Below are 18079 nucleotides of genomic sequence, written 5' to 3'. Positions count from 1 at the left end.
TTTATGGCATAAATAAGGTTTAGTTACGACAAATTGGTCTCTATCTTCACCTGATACCAGTCTCTTCTTCCAGCCAGTCCCGGGCAATTGCCATCTCTATTCGGGGTCAATCGAGCTCTAATCGCTGTCTGCAATGCATGACGTGGCCAGTCAGTCTCCCGTTTATTTTGATTTCCATTTTTCTGTTTGAAACGAGCTAATCAGGCCGTCTATAGCCCACTCTTTCCTCGCCCAGATCCCGCTAATCATCTCCCCGTTCATCAAAGTTCCCCAGCCGGTCTCGCTTCCATTGAACTATGCTCCACTACCGCGGGCATTGCCGCCATCGTCTGCTGCATTACTTCATGAGGCCCAGACTATTTTAGCTTCGGTCGATGAGCAAAAGAAGCAAGTTCTCGACCGTCGAGAGCGCGCTAAGCAGACGATTGCCAAATGGGAGCAACATTTATCTGAAATTGAAACCCAGCACAAACGTCAGATTGCTCCTGGATATCTTGATTCCAGCGTGCATATGCTTGAGCCAAAGCATCTTGACCCCTTCGATTCTCATCAGGATAGATCTCCAGCTCTTCTAGGTGCATCAACTTATGAAGCTCCTCCTGTCCAACCGACACCCGTTCATGCTACTCTCCCGGGATATAGCTCCGCACCAACTCCGGTTCCAGTCTCTACCCAGACATCGCTTATATCTATACCGTCCACCCCGGCACCTCAGTATGGACATGATCCACAAAATTCGACTTCAGCGTATGTTTCCCAGCTTTATGCTTATCATCAATGTAAATCTTGTACTAATTGATTATTTTATAAGATACCCTACTTCGCAACCAAGTTATGAATATTCATCTCAGCAGACGCAGTCACCTGCTCCAGTACTCTCTCATTCGTCGTCATATCACAGCTCATATCCCAGCGAAGCACCTCTGTATCAGCCGCAAGCTTTCGCGAATGATCCGCCATCTTACCAAGTCCACCATACTGCTACACCATTTGATCAGCAGCATCCGTCACTACAGCGTCAGGTATCATCCTCTGCACATTCGGTCAGATCTGGATCTCCACCGAATCCGGGCCCCCCAATTCCTCCACGGCCACCGTACGAACTCGTCCACCGTCCTTTGAGGCTATCCACTTTACGTAAGCCCACAATGGGCGAGTTTCCCTGGGCGAGAGCTGCGTCTGAAGCAGCTAGATTGCTCAGAGGAGGTGATCCTTCGCGTCCGCCTTTTGGAGCCGCATCAGAGTCACCTTTCACTCTTCAACGAAGCGACTCCAATCGGACGGATGTGTCAACGCTATATGAAACTCCAGCGTTCAGACGGTCTTCATTGCCGAGATTGGACTCGTACCGTGGCAAGGATAATAATTACGGATCACTTGATGCCAAGCTGAGCGAGTATCTTGGTCGCCCCTCTGCTGACTCCGAGTTGCCTAAATATACTTCTCGCAACGGTCTCGAGACCCTTCCTGAAAAAAGCAATTCCGAAGAATATTTGCAGGGGTACCAAGCTCCTCCTTCTCAGACGGCACAACTCATCGACTTTGACGACGAAGACCCTGCACCTCTGCAGCTTCCTAAGCAGCCTTCTGAGTTAGTTTCAGAGGAATTTCAGACAGAGGCATTTAAGTCACCTTCATTAGTCGGTCCAGATTCAAGTGTTAAAAGCTACCTCGTAGCTGAGACAGATGCCCTCAATCCATATGCAACTGCTAGTAGACACTTGTCGTCATCTGGAGACTATCTTAACGATGCAAAGGAGGATAACGAGCTTTACGGTGATTTACCAAAGTCCTCAGCTGATGGTGTGGAAAGTGATGAAGACGACGATTTTATGGATCTTATGAAACCGCAATCGTCGGCATCGCTTCTTGCTCGTGCACAAGATATTCAGACACCGGTTAATGAAGAGGAGATTGATTATTCTGCTGCACCTGAAGAAAATCTTGATCCCGAGGAAGTTGAGCAGAAGGCTGAAGAGGGCACAGAAGATGCCGACGCTCCAGTGGCTAATGAGGATGACGATGAAGCAATTGATGCTATGCTCAAGGCACTACAGGCGGAAATTGATGAAGAAGAACGACAAGATGCTCGCGCCAAGCGTGAAGCTCGTCGCAAAGCACTGGCTTCTTCTAGGGCTGCTGCCGAAGCATCCGAAGCAGATCCAGCTGATGGTATTGAAACAGCAGATGGGGAGGTTCGTTCTGATGAACCTGTCGTTACCGCAGATGGCTCACAAGGAGAAGATATCTTGGTTAAGGAGTCATCCGAAGAGATTTCTAAAGAAGACATTAGCGAAAAGGCTGGTGCAGACATTGTTGAGAGCGCCGAGGACGATCAGACAACTACCGAATTTGTTCCCGAAGATAGTGGCGACCTCCAAACACCTGAGGAGTATGAACGCACCACTGATGCACACGCAGATGAGTATGAGGACATCAAAGATTCTGATTTAAATTTGAAGCAGACCAACTTTTACTCGCGTGCTGTTGATACTCCAGACCATGAATCTCGAAGTGCTACTATCTCTGAAGCTGATGATGAAAAAGAGGATGAGATTGTGAGTCTATCTGAAGCGCAAGCTATCCGGACATTTGGATCTTACGATGACACTACGACAGAGACGGATGGTAGACCGTCAGATGAAATTGAGCTTGACGAGCTTAAGAGCAAGCTTCCCGAACCTGAGATTGTCGCTGAAGAAAAGACTGTCGCCGACAAGAATGAAGCAGAAACGGATGCGATGACGCAAGAACTTGAATCTGATGCAGTACCTGCTGAAGATGCAGTCGATAGCGACGAGACTAGCAGAGATTATGAGATCGTCAGCGTGCCATCTGATACTGAGGAACAGAAAGACCAGACTATATCTTTGCCATCTCAAATATCTGACGAACCTGCGCTTGCAAATGATGGGCAGACATTGGATTATGAGCCGGATCTTATCGCTAATGAGTGGGGTAGTGTTGTGCCTGATTCTTCGCTGTCTGGAGGATTTAGGTATGGACAATATGGTTATGAAGCCCCACCGTCATTCACGAGTGCTACCAAATCTATAGCGGAGTCATCCAATAAAGAGGCGGAGTCAGAACCAGAAGGAGTAGAAGATGTCGAGTCGGAGATTTCTAATGGAACCATCGACCACTCGCAGACTGGACTTGATGAAGGAAATGATGATGAGGTTCTCGCAATAGCAGCCGATAACGAGGAAGACACTACTGAAGTGACCACTGAATTAGATCAGTCAATAAAAGAAAATGAAGCTACTGATCCGGCTGCTGAAGTTTATATTTCTGAGACTGCCGAAGCATCTATCGAGGAAGCCGAACCTGATACTGCGGATAACGGGAACGATGAGGAATCAGTCAAAGATAGAGAACAGATGTCTAATACAGAGGAGGAGGCAGAAGCAGAGATAGTAACTGACGAAGCTACTTCTGCGGAAAGTCCGCAAGATGCTACCGAGGCAGCTGCGTCGTCTGAAACTGAGACTGAAGAGTCCCCTATTGAATCTGAGCCGGTTGTTGAAGAAGATTCTACTGCTATAGAGAATGCGGATGAATCAGTGAGTCGTTCTGATGCTGAGGCTGTGTCTGTCGCAGAATCTGACGAGGTTGCTGATGAAGAAATCGGTGCTGAAGTTTCTGCTACAGAGGACACGCTCTCTGAAGATAAAGAAAGTTGGGCTCAAGAATATGTTGATGAGCTTGAAATTGACGATAATGACGATGAGGGCGTCGTGCCTGGCTCTGAAGATGCGGTAGCTGTTGATGAGACTAAGGTTAATGGGTCGACTGCGCTGGACATCGATGAAACTAAGGAATCAGAGACAACTGAATCTGAAGAGGAAGTCTTTGCTGAGGAAGTTTCAGAAGCTGTCAACGTGTCTGAAATTGATATTCCCGAAGCTGCGACGACTGAAACTGAGGCGGAGGATGTCTCTGTGAATGAGGTGAAGCAGCAGAAACTTGAAGAGCAAGAGACTGACGAGACTGTAGAAGAGCACATTGCTGACAAGTCAGAGTTTTCTGCTGTAGGTGATGAATCAAGTGAGACTGTTGATACAGTACTTGCTGAACAACCTGCGTCATCTGAGCAGCCAAATGAGAAAGAAACAGCCGAAGAGTTGGCATCAGCTGATGAGTCAGAGATTTTAGAGATGCCCTCTACTGCAGAGCATAGGCAGGAGGACACTGAAGAAGTAGTGGTTGCATCTGCTGATTCAAAGGAGGAAGAGGGATCTGAACAGGAGTAAATATTTTCAAAAAGGCCATTTCCGTTATATCGGAGTTAATATGGTACATAGAATTCTTTTTTGAACGGGCTATATATGCATAATACTATATTACAATAATCATATTACAATAACCATATAACAATGTTAATCACAGTTTATAGTCTCTTCGTGTACCCTCATTGGAGGTGGTAAATATGCAAAAGTCAAGTATGAAGTATGAGTTTTTAGTTCGGCTTCGACTTTAGACACATTCTTCCACTCGTAACCTTCTTCGCCTTCATGGATTCGTTTCCCTTTTCCCCATGGATTGAATTCGGCAGACGAAGGCGACTCTGATTTATTTGCTTTTTTGAATTTTCCACGATCGGTGTCAGTAGCAGAATCCGTGTCTGCATTATCAGCGCTTAAATTGAGTGTCGCACGTTCAGCATCTACTCTTGCATTCCGCTTATTCAAACCATCCATCCGTCGGCGTTTAATATCTCGTAATCGCTCGATTGCGTCTTCCGGTTTGCGAACCATTTCCTTATGTGCTTCCCATCTTTTACAGCTAACTTCCACCATCTCAATATCTAACCAACCATTCTTTTGCAAGATTTCAATTGTACGTTGGACCTGTTCCATACAAGGAGAGAAACAGCAAATTCTGGTTATTTTAGATTTCGAAATCACGGTTGTTAAATGTGGAATAGCCTCCCATGGAGCAGGCAAGTCGAGAAATACAGCTGATGCATCGAGCGTATCACCGCATGAATGTGTGAATCCGTTTTTGCAGACATCACCGTGAGTAGCTTTCACCACCGACGCCAGACCATGTTCTTCGAGTTCCTTAGCCGCCAACTGAAATCTTTGCTCGTGGAATTCAAATGTCCATATTCGTCCTCTTACACCTACAGTTCTCGCCATAGCGTGTGTAAAACTTGCGCTGCCAGTCCCGGCCTCAATAACGTGAGTACCAGGTCTAATTCGTAAACGTTGGACAATATATGAAGCGTCGGGCGTGTATACTATTTGCGTCCGGTGCGGGAGTGAGAGACTCCATAATTCAGGTGTTGGATGCAATACGTGAATAAAGCCTGCTTGCGTAGATGATGATGAGCCTATTTGCGTTCCATATTTTGATGCGAGAATAGTATTATGTTGGAAAGACCCAAAGCGAGTATGGAATGCACCATCTTTAATCGGTCTGATCGGCTTCGTGTTGTCGCGAGTAAGCCAAGCGAGAACGAGATCGTTCTCCTTTATCACGGTTGAGAACTCAAGAAAATGCGATGTTTGCTGTATTTTACATGCCTCCTCAACAGCTAATTTTTGATCTGTAATGTTCTCTTCAGACATGACTCAAATGTCGATGTAAGTGCTGAAGTGAAGTGATATCGAAGTTTTTTGATCAGAAAATTTTGGGAGTTTGGCGATTTTCAGGGGCGGAAATTTTCTGCTTATGCAAGAACCTTAGTATTGCGGTAGAGAGCTTAAAATCGCTATATTATATAGCTTTCTTTAACTAAATAATGATTATATTATTATAAATTACTTGACAAAAATAATTGTTTCTACAGACAGCACCAGTTCACTGAGGCTTATTTAATCCTCATCTATTTCTTTGCGGGCGTCTCTCTTGGATAATAACTGCGTACAATATACTTCAGAAGGTTATCCAGCTCAACAACCCGCTGCTCCATCTTCTTCGATAATTCCTCGTGCGTCAAACTCGGAATACGGCGTTCGATAAATGGTCGCTCTTCGCCTCTAATAGTTACCGCAACTACTTTGCTTTCTAGAGGAGTTTGCGCGGGTTCCCCTTCGGCCGATGGTTTATGCTGCGCTAGTACGTCGCGGATAAACCCAGAGATCTCATTCATGCTCTTTGCTACTGAAAGATGATCTTTTCCAAGAAAATGGAATACATGAGGTAAGTTCTCATGATAGTAAAGGTATGTTGGGTTTCCTGATTCACGATAGAACTTGGAGAAAAGCACTATATTAATAGTTAATAATCATCCTAGCTTTCCAAGAAAATACAGAAACATATTGTCACTTACGTCCGGAGTCGCGAAGCCGTTCTTCAGACACAATAATTGCTATTGGACAACCACCTACCCAGCTCGGAGTATTAATCGGAGACGCAAATGGGTGAGTAATAGCATTGTTTTCGGCGTAGGGCTTAGCCAGATTTAGCACTAGGAAATTTTGAAAACATCTCGGTGATTTATACATACCCAGTATCGACCGTTGGATGCTGGCCATGCATCGCTTTTTTTGATATTTGGATAGTAATTTGATCCTGGAAGATAATCAAACTTCTCAACGGTCTTGGATGACTCGGAAGGTAAGCATCTAGTCATATCGACAAATGGAGACACAGTTATGATACCAGCGGGAACTGGTAACCGTTTCTCTGATCCCTGACCGTTGAGAATAGTAGCAAGAGAAGCAAGACACAAAGATCCACCCGAGGAGTCGCCCGCAAAAAATACTTGACTGCAAGGCAACTTCAATGACTCCAACACGTACATATAAGTCACAAGAAAATCGGTAATTGCAGCGGGCATAGGATTCTGAGGCGCTAGTCGGTAATCAATGGAGAGGACTTTAACATTCGCAAACTCTGCGTACATAGCAGTTAGAAATCTGTGTCCAGACGCAGATCCCATATAGTGTGCGCCGCCATGAGCGTAAATGACAACAATATCATCGGGCGAGCAAGTTATTGTGTCGCTCTTTTGCTCACGACCATAAATGACCCATTCGCCAGGGACATCGGCCAAAGTTGGAGCATCTATCGTTGGTTCCTTGATACCAGCGTCTGTGGTAAGTTTTGTGCATGCTTTAGATATCGTGGAAAGTAAGAACTCGGCATCAGCGCCAGTTGGAGCAGGAATGCAGAAATCAATAGTTTCTATATCATCGTTTTTCAGCGGCAGCCCTTTTTTGGAAAGGCTCTGAATCTGCTCAACAGTCTTTCCAGAAGAGGTCATAAAATGTCGAATTGCAGAGACAAAAAGATGAGTACGCATGTCCCACCCTTGAGCAGCGTTTCGAAGGTACGCGGTATGCATAGCTGCCTCGAACGCCAGACGAGCGCCTAGCTTGGCTTGGCTCAGTCTTTCGCTGAAAGAGACCCGCTCAATCGGCTCAATTGTGGAGCTAACTTCATCTTGTTTTTCAACAGTCACTTCAGGAGTATCCGCAGTGGCGGCTAAGGAGTCAACAACCGGAACAGCGTCGGCCTCGGACGGCGTTTCGAGGTCGACGACGACTTGCGCGGCAGGTGCTGGCTCGACAATAGGCTCCGTCTCGCTCATAACCAGCAAATTGAGTAAACAGGTGAAGATGTGCTTGATCTGGAAACGAAAGGAAGAAGGTAGGAATAAAAATGAATAAGGTCAGGTGAGATAGTAATTTAGCGTCTGGTCTGGCCTCTTCGTTGCTTTATGGTTCGATTCCGTTTCTGGCTTTATCGAGGATATTACCCCTGAATCTGCCAGTTTCAGCAACATAGAAACTTTATCTTCGGATAAAATTTATCTGTAAATATACTTCTAATGCTTATCTTTCTATATTACTCAAAGAACCTTGCAATCTATATGCCGTGATGGATAAAAAAAAAACCAGAAACAAAAATTTAAAAGCCAAATGAACCGAATGCAATACATATAACAGTTGCCCAAAATTATTAAAAGAGCATTTGTATCAATACTTCCAAAAACAGAGATTCTATAGCAGAGAGCATTTCCAATATTAGTATTTCAGACATGCGTTTTCCAAAAAAAAATATTCATCACCGCGGCATTCAAACAAAATCCGCTTCTTCCTCACGGATAGGCTCAGCGGTAGCAGCCTCGTCATCGTCATCTTCTTTGCGATGCAATTTTGAACCATTGGTAAACATCGATGCCACCAATGCAATAAAACAAGCAGCAGTTGATGCATAGAAGCATCGTCGGAGTGAATAAGTATATCCCCATACAACCAGACGTTGCGTCTCGGGGTCAAGTTCCTTGATTACAGTTACAGAATGCATGACTTTATCCACAATCTCTTCACTATTAGATACGTTTGCAAGAATCTCGGGGAGAATCTTTGAAAGAGAATTCTGATTTATTGAATTGGAGATGGCAACTCCTAGTACCAAGCCAATAGAGCGGACCAGATAGCAAGTACCAGTAGCAACTGCATGATCAATGCGGGAGAAATGAGCCAGCATGCTGAAAAGTACGGCCGGTATGAGCAAAGAGTTACCAAACTGGGTCGGCATAAGGTAGAAAATAAAATTCCACTTTGGCGAGTCAGGTCCAAAGCTGGCGACGAGACGACAGCCGATGAGCATAATCAGAGTTCCAACTTTCATCAGCGTCGCCAAATGACCCCATCGAGACATAATGACGCCAGTCAGTACTGAACCAATAATTCCGACCAGAGAAGGTACAATAAGTCGGGCTCCGGCAACGGATGCAGGATCCAGGTTCACAGCCTGGAAAAATAGTGGCAGCATAAACAACTGCGAATTGTTGGCTATTCCAGTGAAAAAGGTGCACAGCAAGCTGCTCACAGGAAGTCTACCACGCAATATACGAAGCGGCATAACCGGCATGCGCGCAACTTTTCCTTCAATATAAACAAACGAAGAAAGCATAATCACTGCCGAGGCGGCAAACGCTAATACCTTAGGATCTGTCCATGCGTATTCGTTGCCTCCCATGCTCAGCCACGCCAGAAGACTGGCAAGGCCGACGACGAGGGTGAAGCTACCGCCAAAATCAATGTTACTGATAGTGTTTGCATTGGTAGGTCCAGCATATGGCGGATTGACTATGTAGATATATCCCAAGATGATGGAGATGAGGAAAATGGGAAGCTGAACTATGAAGACGAACCGCCATCCAAATGCGTCGGCAATCAAGCCAGCAGTTGAGGCTCCCGAGATACTGCCAAATCCCCAGCAGAAATTCAGGGCAGATTGGTATATACCACGAAGCCTGAATGGCACCATATCTGACAAAATGATAGTGCCGAGGGTGACTAAGCCGCCACCACCGATTCCAGTAACTGCACGTGCGATGTTCAAGGTCATGAGAGAGGTGGCCATGGAACATCCGAGGGTTCCGATGAAAAAGACCGAGATTGCAAAAAGAAAGCAGATTCGGCGTCCGACAATATCAGAGAATCTACCATATAGCGGCTGGAAAGCTGTAGAGGAGATGAGATACGACGTACTTATCCAGCTGACATTATTTACAGCGTTAAATTCGGAGCCAATCAATGCGTAAGTACTGGCCGTACAGCTCGAGTCCCACCCAGTGAGAAAGACATTTGTGCAAGTTACGAGTTGTACCATGCGTAACCGCAGTGTGGGTGTCCAGAGAGGAGAGTGCGGGCTGACGTAGTCTGAGGGCATCTTGGAAACCTCGAAGTTAGCAGCGTCGTTTGCCAAAAGAGGAGAGCTCTCTGAGCTACGTTTGCGAGGAAAAATAAAATCATCGTCACTTTCGACATCGGTCTCAAGCTCGATTGCGAGAGAGTCGTTGTCGGACGTATCTGAGCCAGGGTCGTGCATCTCGGCGGGGTTCAAGCCCCGCAGAGGCCCCGAAACAGGTCGCGTGTCGTAGGATAGGGGGATTATAGGTTCGCTGACTTCATCGTCAGTAGCAAGAGGGTCGTTCTGAGGCGAAGACTCGGGGAATGCATTGTCATTAGCCATGAGTGTGTTGCGAAATGAGCTGGCAGAAAAATTAGTAAAAGCAGGTTCAAAAGGTATTCAGCACGGTTGGGTATGAGTAATTTGAACTTACAGTCTAGGTTTCTGCAATTCACCAGTTGAAGTAGCAGCAGCAATATAAGTCCTGTAATAATAAATCTACTGTAATAACCAAACTCCTTTCTCGAACTATAGGAAGCTTGTAGTAGCAAAAAAAAAAGACAGAAAGAATAAAAAATAAGAAAGGATAAAGATGTGAAAATTAAACTCGGTAAAAAACCCCTAGCCGCGAAGAACCGAAATGCGCTGGCTTATCGCGTCTGCGAATGACGAGCTCGATAAGAAGGGTTTTTCAATTTATTGAAGAGTTTTAGTACATGTATCTCTACTTGAATGTAGATAATAGCTGAAATGTTGATAATTGACTTTTATATAATTGGTAGTTTACTGGTGCTCATCTAAAGACTTATACGCGAAATATCTAGTAGCGAAGTATATCTGCACTCGTTCCAGTTTTGGATTAATAATATTCTGGTGATCATACCTACAATTCTTCTCTCAAGAGTGCTCAGTTAGCTCAGGTAGTGAGATTCTCTTCCCTAGATTTAGAATCCCTAGACTTAAAACTTCTGCCGCCACTATCACTGGCAGAGTTTAAAGTATTGCACTGCACTGCCTCGCCCAACCCTCCAATTCAGCTCATAGAGCTGCAGCGATTCTCGGTTGCCAATGGCTGCCTTAATTACGACTTCATCCGTCATTCTATCTTTTCATAATTGTTTCCGTGCGCCGGCAAGCAGCAGACTCTCGGGTATCTTCAGTAGTAAGCGAACAACTATCCGATCTTCCGCGAACCCTATTAAAAACATCACCCGGATCATCCCCGCCGCAGGCTTAAAGACTTTGGCCATCCCATCTTCTTCCCTTTTGTCTGCCAATTGCTTTTCTCAAAGGAAATCTGCCTTTGCTCGTGACTACTTACCTAATTCGCACTTCTTTTTTTCTTCTCAGTCTGCAAAAATGGTTCAAGTCGCATTCCTCGGTCTCGGAAATATGGGTGCAGTAAGTACAGCTCTCGTCATTGCAAGCTGGTCACCACCCCCGCCGTCGGTGTCATCTTGACTGTCAATAGATAATATATATAAAAAACTTATAAGTTAATACTATGACTCAAACAGGGTATGGCATCCAATCTGATCTCCAAGGGTAAACTTGACCCTCCTCTTCTTCTCTGGAACAGATCAACAGCTAAGGCTGAAGCCTTTGCCGAGGGAAAATCAGTCACCGTGGCCTCCTCGATCGAAGAAGCCGTATCGAAAGCCGACATCATTTTCTCTTGCATCTCCAACGATGCTGCTGTTGAGAGCGTCTACGATATTGCTCTCAAGATTCCTGATGGTGTAAAGGGTAAAGTCTTTGCTGAGTGCTCGACTATCCACCCCGACACCACCCGCGGTCTCGAGACTGCTACCAAGGCTGCCGGTGCTGAGTTTGTTGCATCGCCTGTCTTCGGTGCTCCGGCCATGGCTGACGCGGGCATGCTTGTCTTTGTTCTTGCCGGATCAAAGTCTGGTATCGAGAGCATCAAGCCATACCTTGATGGCGTCATGGGTCGCTTGACCATCGACTTGTCTGACGATCATGATGTTGGCAAGGCTCTCACGTTGAAGGTTATCGGAAACACAATCATTCTCGGCATGGTCGAGTCGCTTTCAGAAGGCCACGTTCTTGCCGAGAAGACCGGATTGGGCACTGCCAACTTTGAAAAATTCATTGCCGCTCTCTTTGGTCAGTCTCCTTACTTGCCATACAGCAAGCGTCTGACTACCGGTGACTATGTCAGAGAGTCTCCTCTCTTTAACGCCAAACTTGCCGCCAAAGATGCTGGGCATGCGCTGAGTCTCGCCAAGGCTTCCGGTGCGTCCATACCAATTGTTGAGATCTGTGCCGAGCATTTGAAGGGAGTTCAGGAGGAACTGGGAGACAAGGGAGACATTGCTTCCATCTATGGTGTTGTGCGTCAGAAAGCTGGTTTGCCTTTCATTGAGAAGAAATAAGTGTCTATTTATTAATTAATATGATTGTTTAGTCCAAAAATCTGAAAGTTTCAGTGATTAACTCGTCAATAAATAACTGCACTTTATATACTGGTCTAATAACCATTTAAATATGTAATCTAGAAAATTGAAGTCCAGTAGTTTATGACTAGTGGTTTACAATTTATAATTCAATTAGCTCATCAACGAAAGAGAGCTGCGCCGCACCATCTACAGTAGCAAGAAATTCGCTTAAGATCAAAATTCATTCCACATATTGTTGTATTTTCTGTGTATATTTCCGCCAGTTTGACGACTCATTAGTAAAAGTACAGCATGACTTTAAATCATCTGGACCTTTATCTTCCACAATTCCCCGACTCGCAAATATTTCTCACTCTCTATACCAACGTCACAAATGCATCTACAATAAGATCAAATCTTTTATCCGGCAACACAAAATACTCTTATGCATTTCTCGATCCAAAAAGCATTGTTTCGATATCTCATGTGTTAGCAGCAGTATATCGTGCGCTAACTGAGCGAGCTGCGGGAAGCATGCGGACGCGGACAGTGAACTCAGAAATTGTATTTTCAATGTCGCCGTCTATGAGTATTGGTGATGGACTCAAACGATTCGGATCAAAAGATGACAGTACTTCAATTCTAGTTGTGAGATTATTTGAGGACGAAGATAAGTGCGCGGATGTGACTCAGGTGTTGACTGCGCTAGACGAAATAGTGGATGGAGATCGGATACCAATTTCTGACTCTGCAATTGAGCCCTTGACTGATATTGAGATTGTGCGAAAGGTAATAATTCCAAATCCTGCTTTTATTAAATTAGCGCTAACTTTTCTCTTTTAGAATTATAAAATTCCTAAGGGAGTTCAACTAACGAATCGTGAAGAGGCGACAAAGATCATCTCAGGTGCTCTTGCTTTACGAGGATACATTTGAATATTATACTACACTAAAGACGGCTATTGTACGATCTGAAGAATTCGATAATAACATGCATTAAAACAATACAAAACTCCATAGAAATGCTCTAATCTTAAACGTATCAGAAAGCAGAAAACAAATAACGATGCATGTTTTCTATACCGCCTCAACATCAGCATCTGCCGCTTTTCCTCGTCTGCGAGATCCTTCCATCTTTCTTTTTGACCTAATAGCATCCCGCCTTTGTCTCTTTGCTTTTCTCGTCCAATCTCCTCGATTTTCATAAAATTCTTCTTTCCACTGTTCAAGCGTTAGAGGTGGATTATCAGGCATTTTACTAAATTGACTCTGTGCATCCAAGAAGGCTGATTCCTCATGTGGGAAAAACAGGGGCATATTTTCAAATTGCTTGCGCTTAGATAGCGCTTTTGCATTAGTAGAAACCACAGAGGCTGAAACTAGTTCATCTGCATCGTCAATATGCAAAAATTCAGTTTCAGCAGATTCTTCAACTATATCTTCTTCGATATCGCTATCATCTTCATCATTATTTCCTAAGAGGGAAAATGAAGCTGCAGTCTCGTCGTTTGAATTAAATATAGACCGAAGACGCTCGACAACAACAGTTTTTCGAGGCTCATCTTTATTGCCGTCACCCTTTTGCTTTTTAACAGGCATGCCAGATTTTTCCTTTGCGGTCTTTTCAGCAATTGAGTCTGCTTCCTCAGAGGCACCAGACTCTTCTTCCTCAGATGTATCGGACTCCTCTTCAGATTCAGCACTATCTTCATCTTTGCTCGCAGCTTTCTTACTAGCATTAGTATGTTTTAGCTTGGAATTTAGATTTGACTTTGAATTTGATTGATTGTCAGTGTCATCGTCAGAGTCGTCATCAGAATCAGAGTCAGAATCAGAGTCAGAATCAGAGTCAAAATCAGAGCTAGAAGATCTAGACTGCTCTCCTTCAATTGGATGATCTTTTATTTCGCTTCCTCTAGATGACGAATCAGAGTCCGAGCTGTCCTCTGATTCGGAAGAGTCAGAATCAGACTCTGAGAGATTTGCTGCGCCACCCCGTAGACCATAAAACGGCATATACGGCTTTCCGGCAAGAGATTCATCATCAGAAGACTCGAGCTCCTCTTCATCGCCTTTATGATTGACTTCTTCAGGTAACTGAAGACCATCGAATAATCCATCCCCTTCTTCGCCATGTACTGGACGAATTTCTTTATCGGAAACGTCGCTATCGGAGATAGAGTCAAGAATTGGTGTATCAACTTTAGTTCCTTCAAATAGTCCACTACTTTCAGATTCTTGACCTCCATTATTATTGCTAATCGAAGTATCTTCTTTTACCAGCTCAGAATTTTCGAAAACGATATCTCGAGGTTCATCTTTGTCATTTAATAAAGATTTTTTAGAGGTAGATTTGGCTGCGTTTATAATTTTGTAGATTTCTTCGTCGTCGTCTGAATCCTCTTCCGCCAACGCAGTGCTTAATGATGTTGTTCTGTTCATATTAACATCTCGCATTTCAAAAGTAAATCAAGGTGCAAAGAACTTACTCAATTGGTTTGGTATCTCCAAACATTGCGCTCAATATACTCAAACTTCTCTCTCGTTCAAGCCGTTGCTGCTTTTCTTCTTCGGTTTCTGTTTTCACTGCAGAAATATCAAAGTTTGCGCGTACAACTTCAAATTGGACGTCTTTCATCAAAGTATCGGCATATTCTCCCAAGTCAAGAGATGCTTTCAATTTTTCAAAATCATCGATTCGCAAGACTTCTCTTCTAAACACTTCGACTGTGTCGCCATATCCATTGAGCCATCTTCCAATCAGAATCTTGCCATCCTTAACCTTCTGTTCAGGCTCCTCAACAAATTCCCAAACGTTTTCTTTGACATTCTCAGATTTCGCGGTACCCCATAATTTCTGCTTTTTACCCTTCAAAACCTTTGACTTTCCGTCAATTTTAACACGGAAAGTTGGTGGAATTTTGCGAAAATCGCGGATGATCTCACGCATACGACCGTGCTCGGTCTTGCCAAATTGATACCGCGATCTCCGGATATGAAATAAGATCTTTTCTGTTTTTCTCATATCTTTCAGGTGTCGCTGCGAGATTTTGTATAGCGCATATTGCTCTTCTTTTGCTTGGGCAGTACTTTGTTCTTCAGTTTGTTCATCTGTCTTTTGTTGCCGTTCTTCAAAGCTTGCGGATTTTGCCTCTTCTATCTTGATCAATGCTCCTTTAAATTTAACGCCATTCAAAGATTTTCTTAATGCAGCATATTGGCCCTTGGTAGCTTCCATTGTAATAAATGCAAATGAGTTGTCGCACGCTGGTTTCTTGTGAATCGAGATCGATGTCAATGGTTTTGCAAACATGCTCAGCCGTGAGACTAGATCGCTTGGCTCAGCTACTAGAACTGGAGTTAGTGATGATATATACAGACGCATTGGTCTAGGTTCATCAGCCTGAGAACTCATATTTGGCGCTGGTTATTGTTAATGGATATAGATTGGTGTAGCGAAGAAAAATGCGATATGCAGATGTTACCTAAATGAATAAAAGTGCGGCGTATGAGCGCATAAATGTGAAAAAGTCATTGCTCAGGGGTTGACTCCTCCCAAAGAGAAAAAAAATATTTTGAGCCTCACGAGTTCAAGAAATCTCCCAAATTTGCAGATACCTCAGTTTTCTTACATTTCTCGGATAATATCTGAAATTCAGAATAAAGCAAGTTTGCAAAATGGCGCCCCCGCCTTTAATTTATACCGGTCATGTGGACTTTAGAATGCGTCTTGTGTTGGCGACGCTGTCAGGGAGAGCGATTAAGATTGAGAAGATCAGATCTGACGATATGGAGCCTGGTTTGAAAGGTGAGATTTGCTCTAAGATATTTGCCGAGGAACAACTTTGATTAATTTCTGTGTTACAGATTATGAGGTGTCGTTTTTACGATTGCTAGAAGCAGTTACTAATGGAAGTGTTATCGAGATATCGTATACAGGTACATTTAATTATCTACTCTTGTTTTTTTCTTTTTAATGCTGAACATAATACTAACTATATCAACACACAGGTACGACCGTGGTATACAAACCTGGATTAATAGTCAATGGCACAATCACCCACAACTGCCCATTATCACGAGCTGTGGGTTACTTCATTGAGCCAATTCTCCTGCTCGCACCGTTTGGCAAATCAGCTCTTTCATTAACTGTCAAAGGCATAACCTCAAATGGTATAGATCTCGGAGTTGACACAATTCGAACGGCTATTTTTCCAATTTATAACAAGTTTGGAATAATGCGGCAAGAACTCAGAGTTATCAAACGAGGATCTCCACCATTAGGAGGAGGCGAGGTAAATGTCTTTTTACCGCACGTTCTACTACAGCCTCAAACATTGCATGCCTCTGTTTCTGCTCCTACTGTTTCAAAGTTGCGTGGCGTGGCATACTCAACGCGAGTAAGTCCTGCAAGCGTGAACAGAATTGTTGATGGTGCTCGCTCAGTACTGAGCAAGACTGGCTGCGAGACCTTCATCTTTAGTGACGTTGCGCGAGGCGAAGAATCAGGCAAGAGCCCAGGATTTGGGGTATCTCTGGTTGCAGAGACACGATCTGGATGGTGTTATTGTGCCGAATCCGTGGGAAGCGCCGGTGAGGCTCCTGAAGATATCGGTGAGCGAGCTGCCAGAGCACTACTGGAAGAAGTAGCCAATGGCGGTATGGTGTGCCGGAGTCAAGTCAAAACTCTTGCTGTGCTTATGGTTCTTGGTAAAGAAGATATTGGAAGGGTTCTTATTGGTAAAGGAGTCATTGATGAAGGATTTGTGCGATTATTAAGAGATATTAAACTAATGTGGGGAACTGAGGCGCGATTAAAAGAGTTTGAAGGCGACGATGATGAAGATGAAGATGACAAAGAGCGAGAAAGAGCTGAAGAGTTTGTTTTAAGTGTCAAGGGAGTCGGATTCGTGAATGCGAGCAAGAAAATGGCTTAAGTTTTTCCTTGTTTTAGTGAATCTATTGGGTGGTTTTGACGGATTATGGTAATTTGTTAATGTATTGTACATGGTAAACATCGTCGCTGAGCAAAAAAAGAGAAATGGAAAATCATCGCAGAGTTCCTGCGCGTTTTTTCTCCAAAGCAGTCTTATATGGAGGAGCAGTAGGCTTCTGCACAGGGTCAAGACTAACTGCCTGCACGCCTTGCTCAAGCTGATACGTTGCATCAGCATCATAATCTGACAAGTCCCCACAAGCAATAAACGACGCAATAGCTCTCTCGGACTGATCCATACTAGCGATGCTTAGATCCTGAGGGACTTTAGTATCCTTGAGCTGCAGCGACTCGGGCTGCCAGCCAGGTCTTGGACGATATCCTTCGCAGACGACGAATGCTTCGAGCGATGACGCCCGCGAACTCCGAGGTTTTGCACATGTAACGTGGTCAAATAGGAGAGCCAGTTGTGAGTATAGTAGATCAACATCACGACCGCGGAAAATCTTTGCAACAAAGGTGCCGCCTTCGCGAAGTAGACTTGTGGCTAGTGTGAGAGCTGAAAGGATTAGTTGTCCTTGGATGTACTCGTCTAGATCATGGAGACCAGTCACATCAGGAGCCCCATCTGAAAGCAAAAACAAAATTCAATCAGCATATGTTTTCTTTAGCCATATCCTTTGGTACTTACCAGAGCAGACAAAATCCGCAGGTTCTCCTCCAAAAAGTTTCAAAATGTTCGTTAAAGTAGACGGATGTGTTATATCGGCTTGCAATGTAATGACTCCAGGCAGAGGAGCTATGGGCTGTAAATCAACAGATACAATAGTAGCTGCATTGGGTCCACTTGCCAGTCGCCGCGATAAAACCTGACTCCATGATCCCGGGGCTGCACAAAGATCGACGACTCTACTGATGTTGTCGAGGAAATGGAATTCAGAATCAAGCTGAAGAAGCTTAAATGCGGATCTAGCGCGCCAGCCTTGTTCTTTGGCTTTGCGATAGTAAAGATCCCGTTTGTCTTTACTGCATTTACCCATCTTTGTTTGGGCTATAATTGTGTTATAGATCAAAAATTCAAGTTCAATCTACAATCCTCGAATAAAATTTAGGTGCGGCGTAAAACTCCCTAATTGGTATTCTATATGGA

General features: G+C 44.2%; 9 protein-coding genes across 9 annotated transcripts; 4 read left to right on the top strand and 5 right to left on the bottom strand.

The window, feature by feature from the left end:
* Positions 1-59: 59 nt before the first annotated feature.
* Positions 60-4369, top strand: V2V93DRAFT_366990 (uncharacterized protein). The gene is made up of 3 exons (XM_066909452.1): positions 60-149; positions 216-747; positions 812-4369. The coding sequence occupies exons 1-3, from the start codon at positions 134-136 to the stop codon at positions 4251-4253; spliced, it is 3990 nt and encodes a 1329-aa protein (XP_066767162.1). The 5' UTR covers positions 60-133; the 3' UTR covers positions 4254-4369.
* On the bottom strand, positions 4268-5611 carry V2V93DRAFT_366989 (tRNA methyltransferase complex GCD14 subunit-domain-containing protein). The gene has a single exon (XM_066909451.1). The coding sequence runs from the start codon at positions 5571-5573 to the stop codon at positions 4380-4382; it is 1194 nt and encodes a 397-aa protein (XP_066767161.1). The 5' UTR covers positions 5574-5611; the 3' UTR covers positions 4268-4379.
* Positions 5612-5730: 119 nt separating this feature from the next.
* V2V93DRAFT_366986 (Alpha/Beta hydrolase protein) lies at positions 5731-7656 on the bottom strand. Its single transcript, XM_066909450.1, has 3 exons — positions 6455-7656; positions 6278-6398; positions 5731-6213 (listed from the first exon to the last, which is right to left on the bottom strand). Exons 1-3 carry the CDS (start codon positions 7538-7540, stop codon positions 5831-5833), a joined length of 1590 nt encoding a protein of 529 aa, XP_066767160.1. The 5' UTR covers positions 7541-7656; the 3' UTR covers positions 5731-5830.
* A 116-nt stretch (positions 7657-7772) lies between these two features.
* Positions 7773-10143, bottom strand: V2V93DRAFT_366984 (major facilitator superfamily domain-containing protein). Its single transcript, XM_066909449.1, has 2 exons — positions 10028-10143; positions 7773-9955 (listed from the first exon to the last, which is right to left on the bottom strand). Exon 2 carries the CDS (start codon positions 9934-9936, stop codon positions 8029-8031), a length of 1908 nt encoding a protein of 635 aa, XP_066767159.1. The 5' UTR covers positions 9937-9955; positions 10028-10143; the 3' UTR covers positions 7773-8028.
* Positions 10144-10827: 684 nt separating this feature from the next.
* Positions 10828-12102, top strand: V2V93DRAFT_366983 (NAD binding domain of 6-phosphogluconate dehydrogenase-domain-containing protein). Its single transcript, XM_066909448.1, has 2 exons — positions 10828-10995; positions 11112-12102. The coding sequence occupies exons 1-2, from the start codon at positions 10954-10956 to the stop codon at positions 11988-11990; spliced, it is 921 nt and encodes a 306-aa protein (XP_066767158.1). The 5' UTR covers positions 10828-10953; the 3' UTR covers positions 11991-12102.
* A 203-nt stretch (positions 12103-12305) lies between these two features.
* On the top strand, positions 12306-12929 carry V2V93DRAFT_379249 (kinase binding protein CGI-121-domain-containing protein; the record flags this gene model as incomplete). Its single annotated transcript, XM_066912003.1, has 2 exons — positions 12306-12782; positions 12837-12929. The coding sequence occupies 2 exons, from the start codon at positions 12306-12308 to the stop codon at positions 12927-12929; spliced, it is 570 nt and encodes a 189-aa protein (XP_066767157.1).
* A 36-nt stretch (positions 12930-12965) lies between these two features.
* Positions 12966-15441, bottom strand: V2V93DRAFT_333685 (uncharacterized protein). The gene is made up of 2 exons (XM_066907692.1): positions 14483-15441; positions 12966-14427 (listed from the first exon to the last, which is right to left on the bottom strand). The coding sequence occupies exons 1-2, from the start codon at positions 15406-15408 to the stop codon at positions 13071-13073; spliced, it is 2283 nt and encodes a 760-aa protein (XP_066767156.1). The 5' UTR covers positions 15409-15441; the 3' UTR covers positions 12966-13070.
* A 161-nt stretch (positions 15442-15602) lies between these two features.
* On the top strand, positions 15603-17217 carry V2V93DRAFT_366979 (RNA 3'-terminal phosphate cyclase/enolpyruvate transferase). Its single transcript, XM_066909447.1, has 3 exons — positions 15603-15801; positions 15861-15932; positions 16005-17217. Exons 1-3 carry the CDS (start codon positions 15672-15674, stop codon positions 16928-16930), a joined length of 1128 nt encoding a protein of 375 aa, XP_066767155.1. The 5' UTR covers positions 15603-15671; the 3' UTR covers positions 16931-17217.
* On the bottom strand, positions 16977-18076 carry V2V93DRAFT_366978 (FtsJ-like methyltransferase-domain-containing protein). Its single transcript, XM_066909446.1, has 2 exons — positions 17621-18076; positions 16977-17557 (listed from the first exon to the last, which is right to left on the bottom strand). Exons 1-2 carry the CDS (start codon positions 17967-17969, stop codon positions 17043-17045), a joined length of 864 nt encoding a protein of 287 aa, XP_066767154.1. The 5' UTR covers positions 17970-18076; the 3' UTR covers positions 16977-17042.
* Between the last annotated feature and the right edge of the window lie 3 nt (positions 18077-18079).

Source organism: Kockiozyma suomiensis (assembly GCF_038497685.1).
Source record: "Kockiozyma suomiensis strain NRRL Y-17356 unplaced genomic scaffold V2V93scaffold_4, whole genome shotgun sequence".
Taxonomy (NCBI): domain Eukaryota; kingdom Fungi; phylum Ascomycota; class Lipomycetes; order Lipomycetales; family Lipomycetaceae; genus Kockiozyma; species Kockiozyma suomiensis.
Note: the sequence above shows the minus strand (reverse complement) of the source record. Positions and strands in the feature narration are given on the sequence as shown.

Coding starts and splice junctions, on each gene's coding strand:
- V2V93DRAFT_333685 (XM_066907692.1), bottom strand. CDS start 15,408: ATGAGTTCTCAGGCTGATGAACCTAGACCAATGCGTCTGTATATATCA. Junction 14,428..14,482: donor GGAGATACCAAACCAATTGA/GTAAGTTCTTTG, acceptor TAATATGAACAG/AACAACATCATTAAGCACTG.
- V2V93DRAFT_366978 (XM_066909446.1), bottom strand. CDS start 17,969: ATGGGTAAATGCAGTAAAGACAAACGGGATCTTTACTATCGCAAAGCC. Junction 17,558..17,620: donor TGCGGATTTTGTCTGCTCTG/GTAAGTACCAAA, acceptor TTTTGCTTTCAG/ATGGGGCTCCTGATGTGACT.
- V2V93DRAFT_366979 (XM_066909447.1), top strand. CDS start 15,672: ATGGCGCCCCCGCCTTTAATTTATACCGGTCATGTGGACTTTAGAATG. Junction 15,802..15,860: donor TATGGAGCCTGGTTTGAAAG/GTGAGATTTGCT, acceptor TCTGTGTTACAG/ATTATGAGGTGTCGTTTTTA. Junction 15,933..16,004: donor TATCGAGATATCGTATACAG/GTACATTTAATT, acceptor ATCAACACACAG/GTACGACCGTGGTATACAAA.
- V2V93DRAFT_366984 (XM_066909449.1), bottom strand. CDS start 9,936: ATGGCTAATGACAATGCATTCCCCGAGTCTTCGCCTCAGAACGACCCT.
- V2V93DRAFT_366983 (XM_066909448.1), top strand. CDS start 10,954: ATGGTTCAAGTCGCATTCCTCGGTCTCGGAAATATGGGTGCA. Junction 10,996..11,111: donor GTCTCGGAAATATGGGTGCA/GTAAGTACAGCT, acceptor TGACTCAAACAG/GGTATGGCATCCAATCTGAT.
- V2V93DRAFT_366990 (XM_066909452.1), top strand. Junction 748..811: donor CCACAAAATTCGACTTCAGC/GTATGTTTCCCA, acceptor TTATTTTATAAG/ATACCCTACTTCGCAACCAA.
- V2V93DRAFT_366989 (XM_066909451.1), bottom strand. CDS start 5,573: ATGTCTGAAGAGAACATTACAGATCAAAAATTAGCTGTTGAGGAGGCA.
- V2V93DRAFT_366986 (XM_066909450.1), bottom strand. CDS start 7,540: ATGAGCGAGACGGAGCCTATTGTCGAGCCAGCACCTGCCGCGCAAGTC. Junction 6,399..6,454: donor CATCCAACGGTCGATACTGG/GTATGTATAAAT, acceptor AATCTGGCTAAG/CCCTACGCCGAAAACAATGC. Junction 6,214..6,277: donor ACGGCTTCGCGACTCCGGAC/GTAAGTGACAAT, acceptor CTATTAATATAG/TGCTTTTCTCCAAGTTCTAT.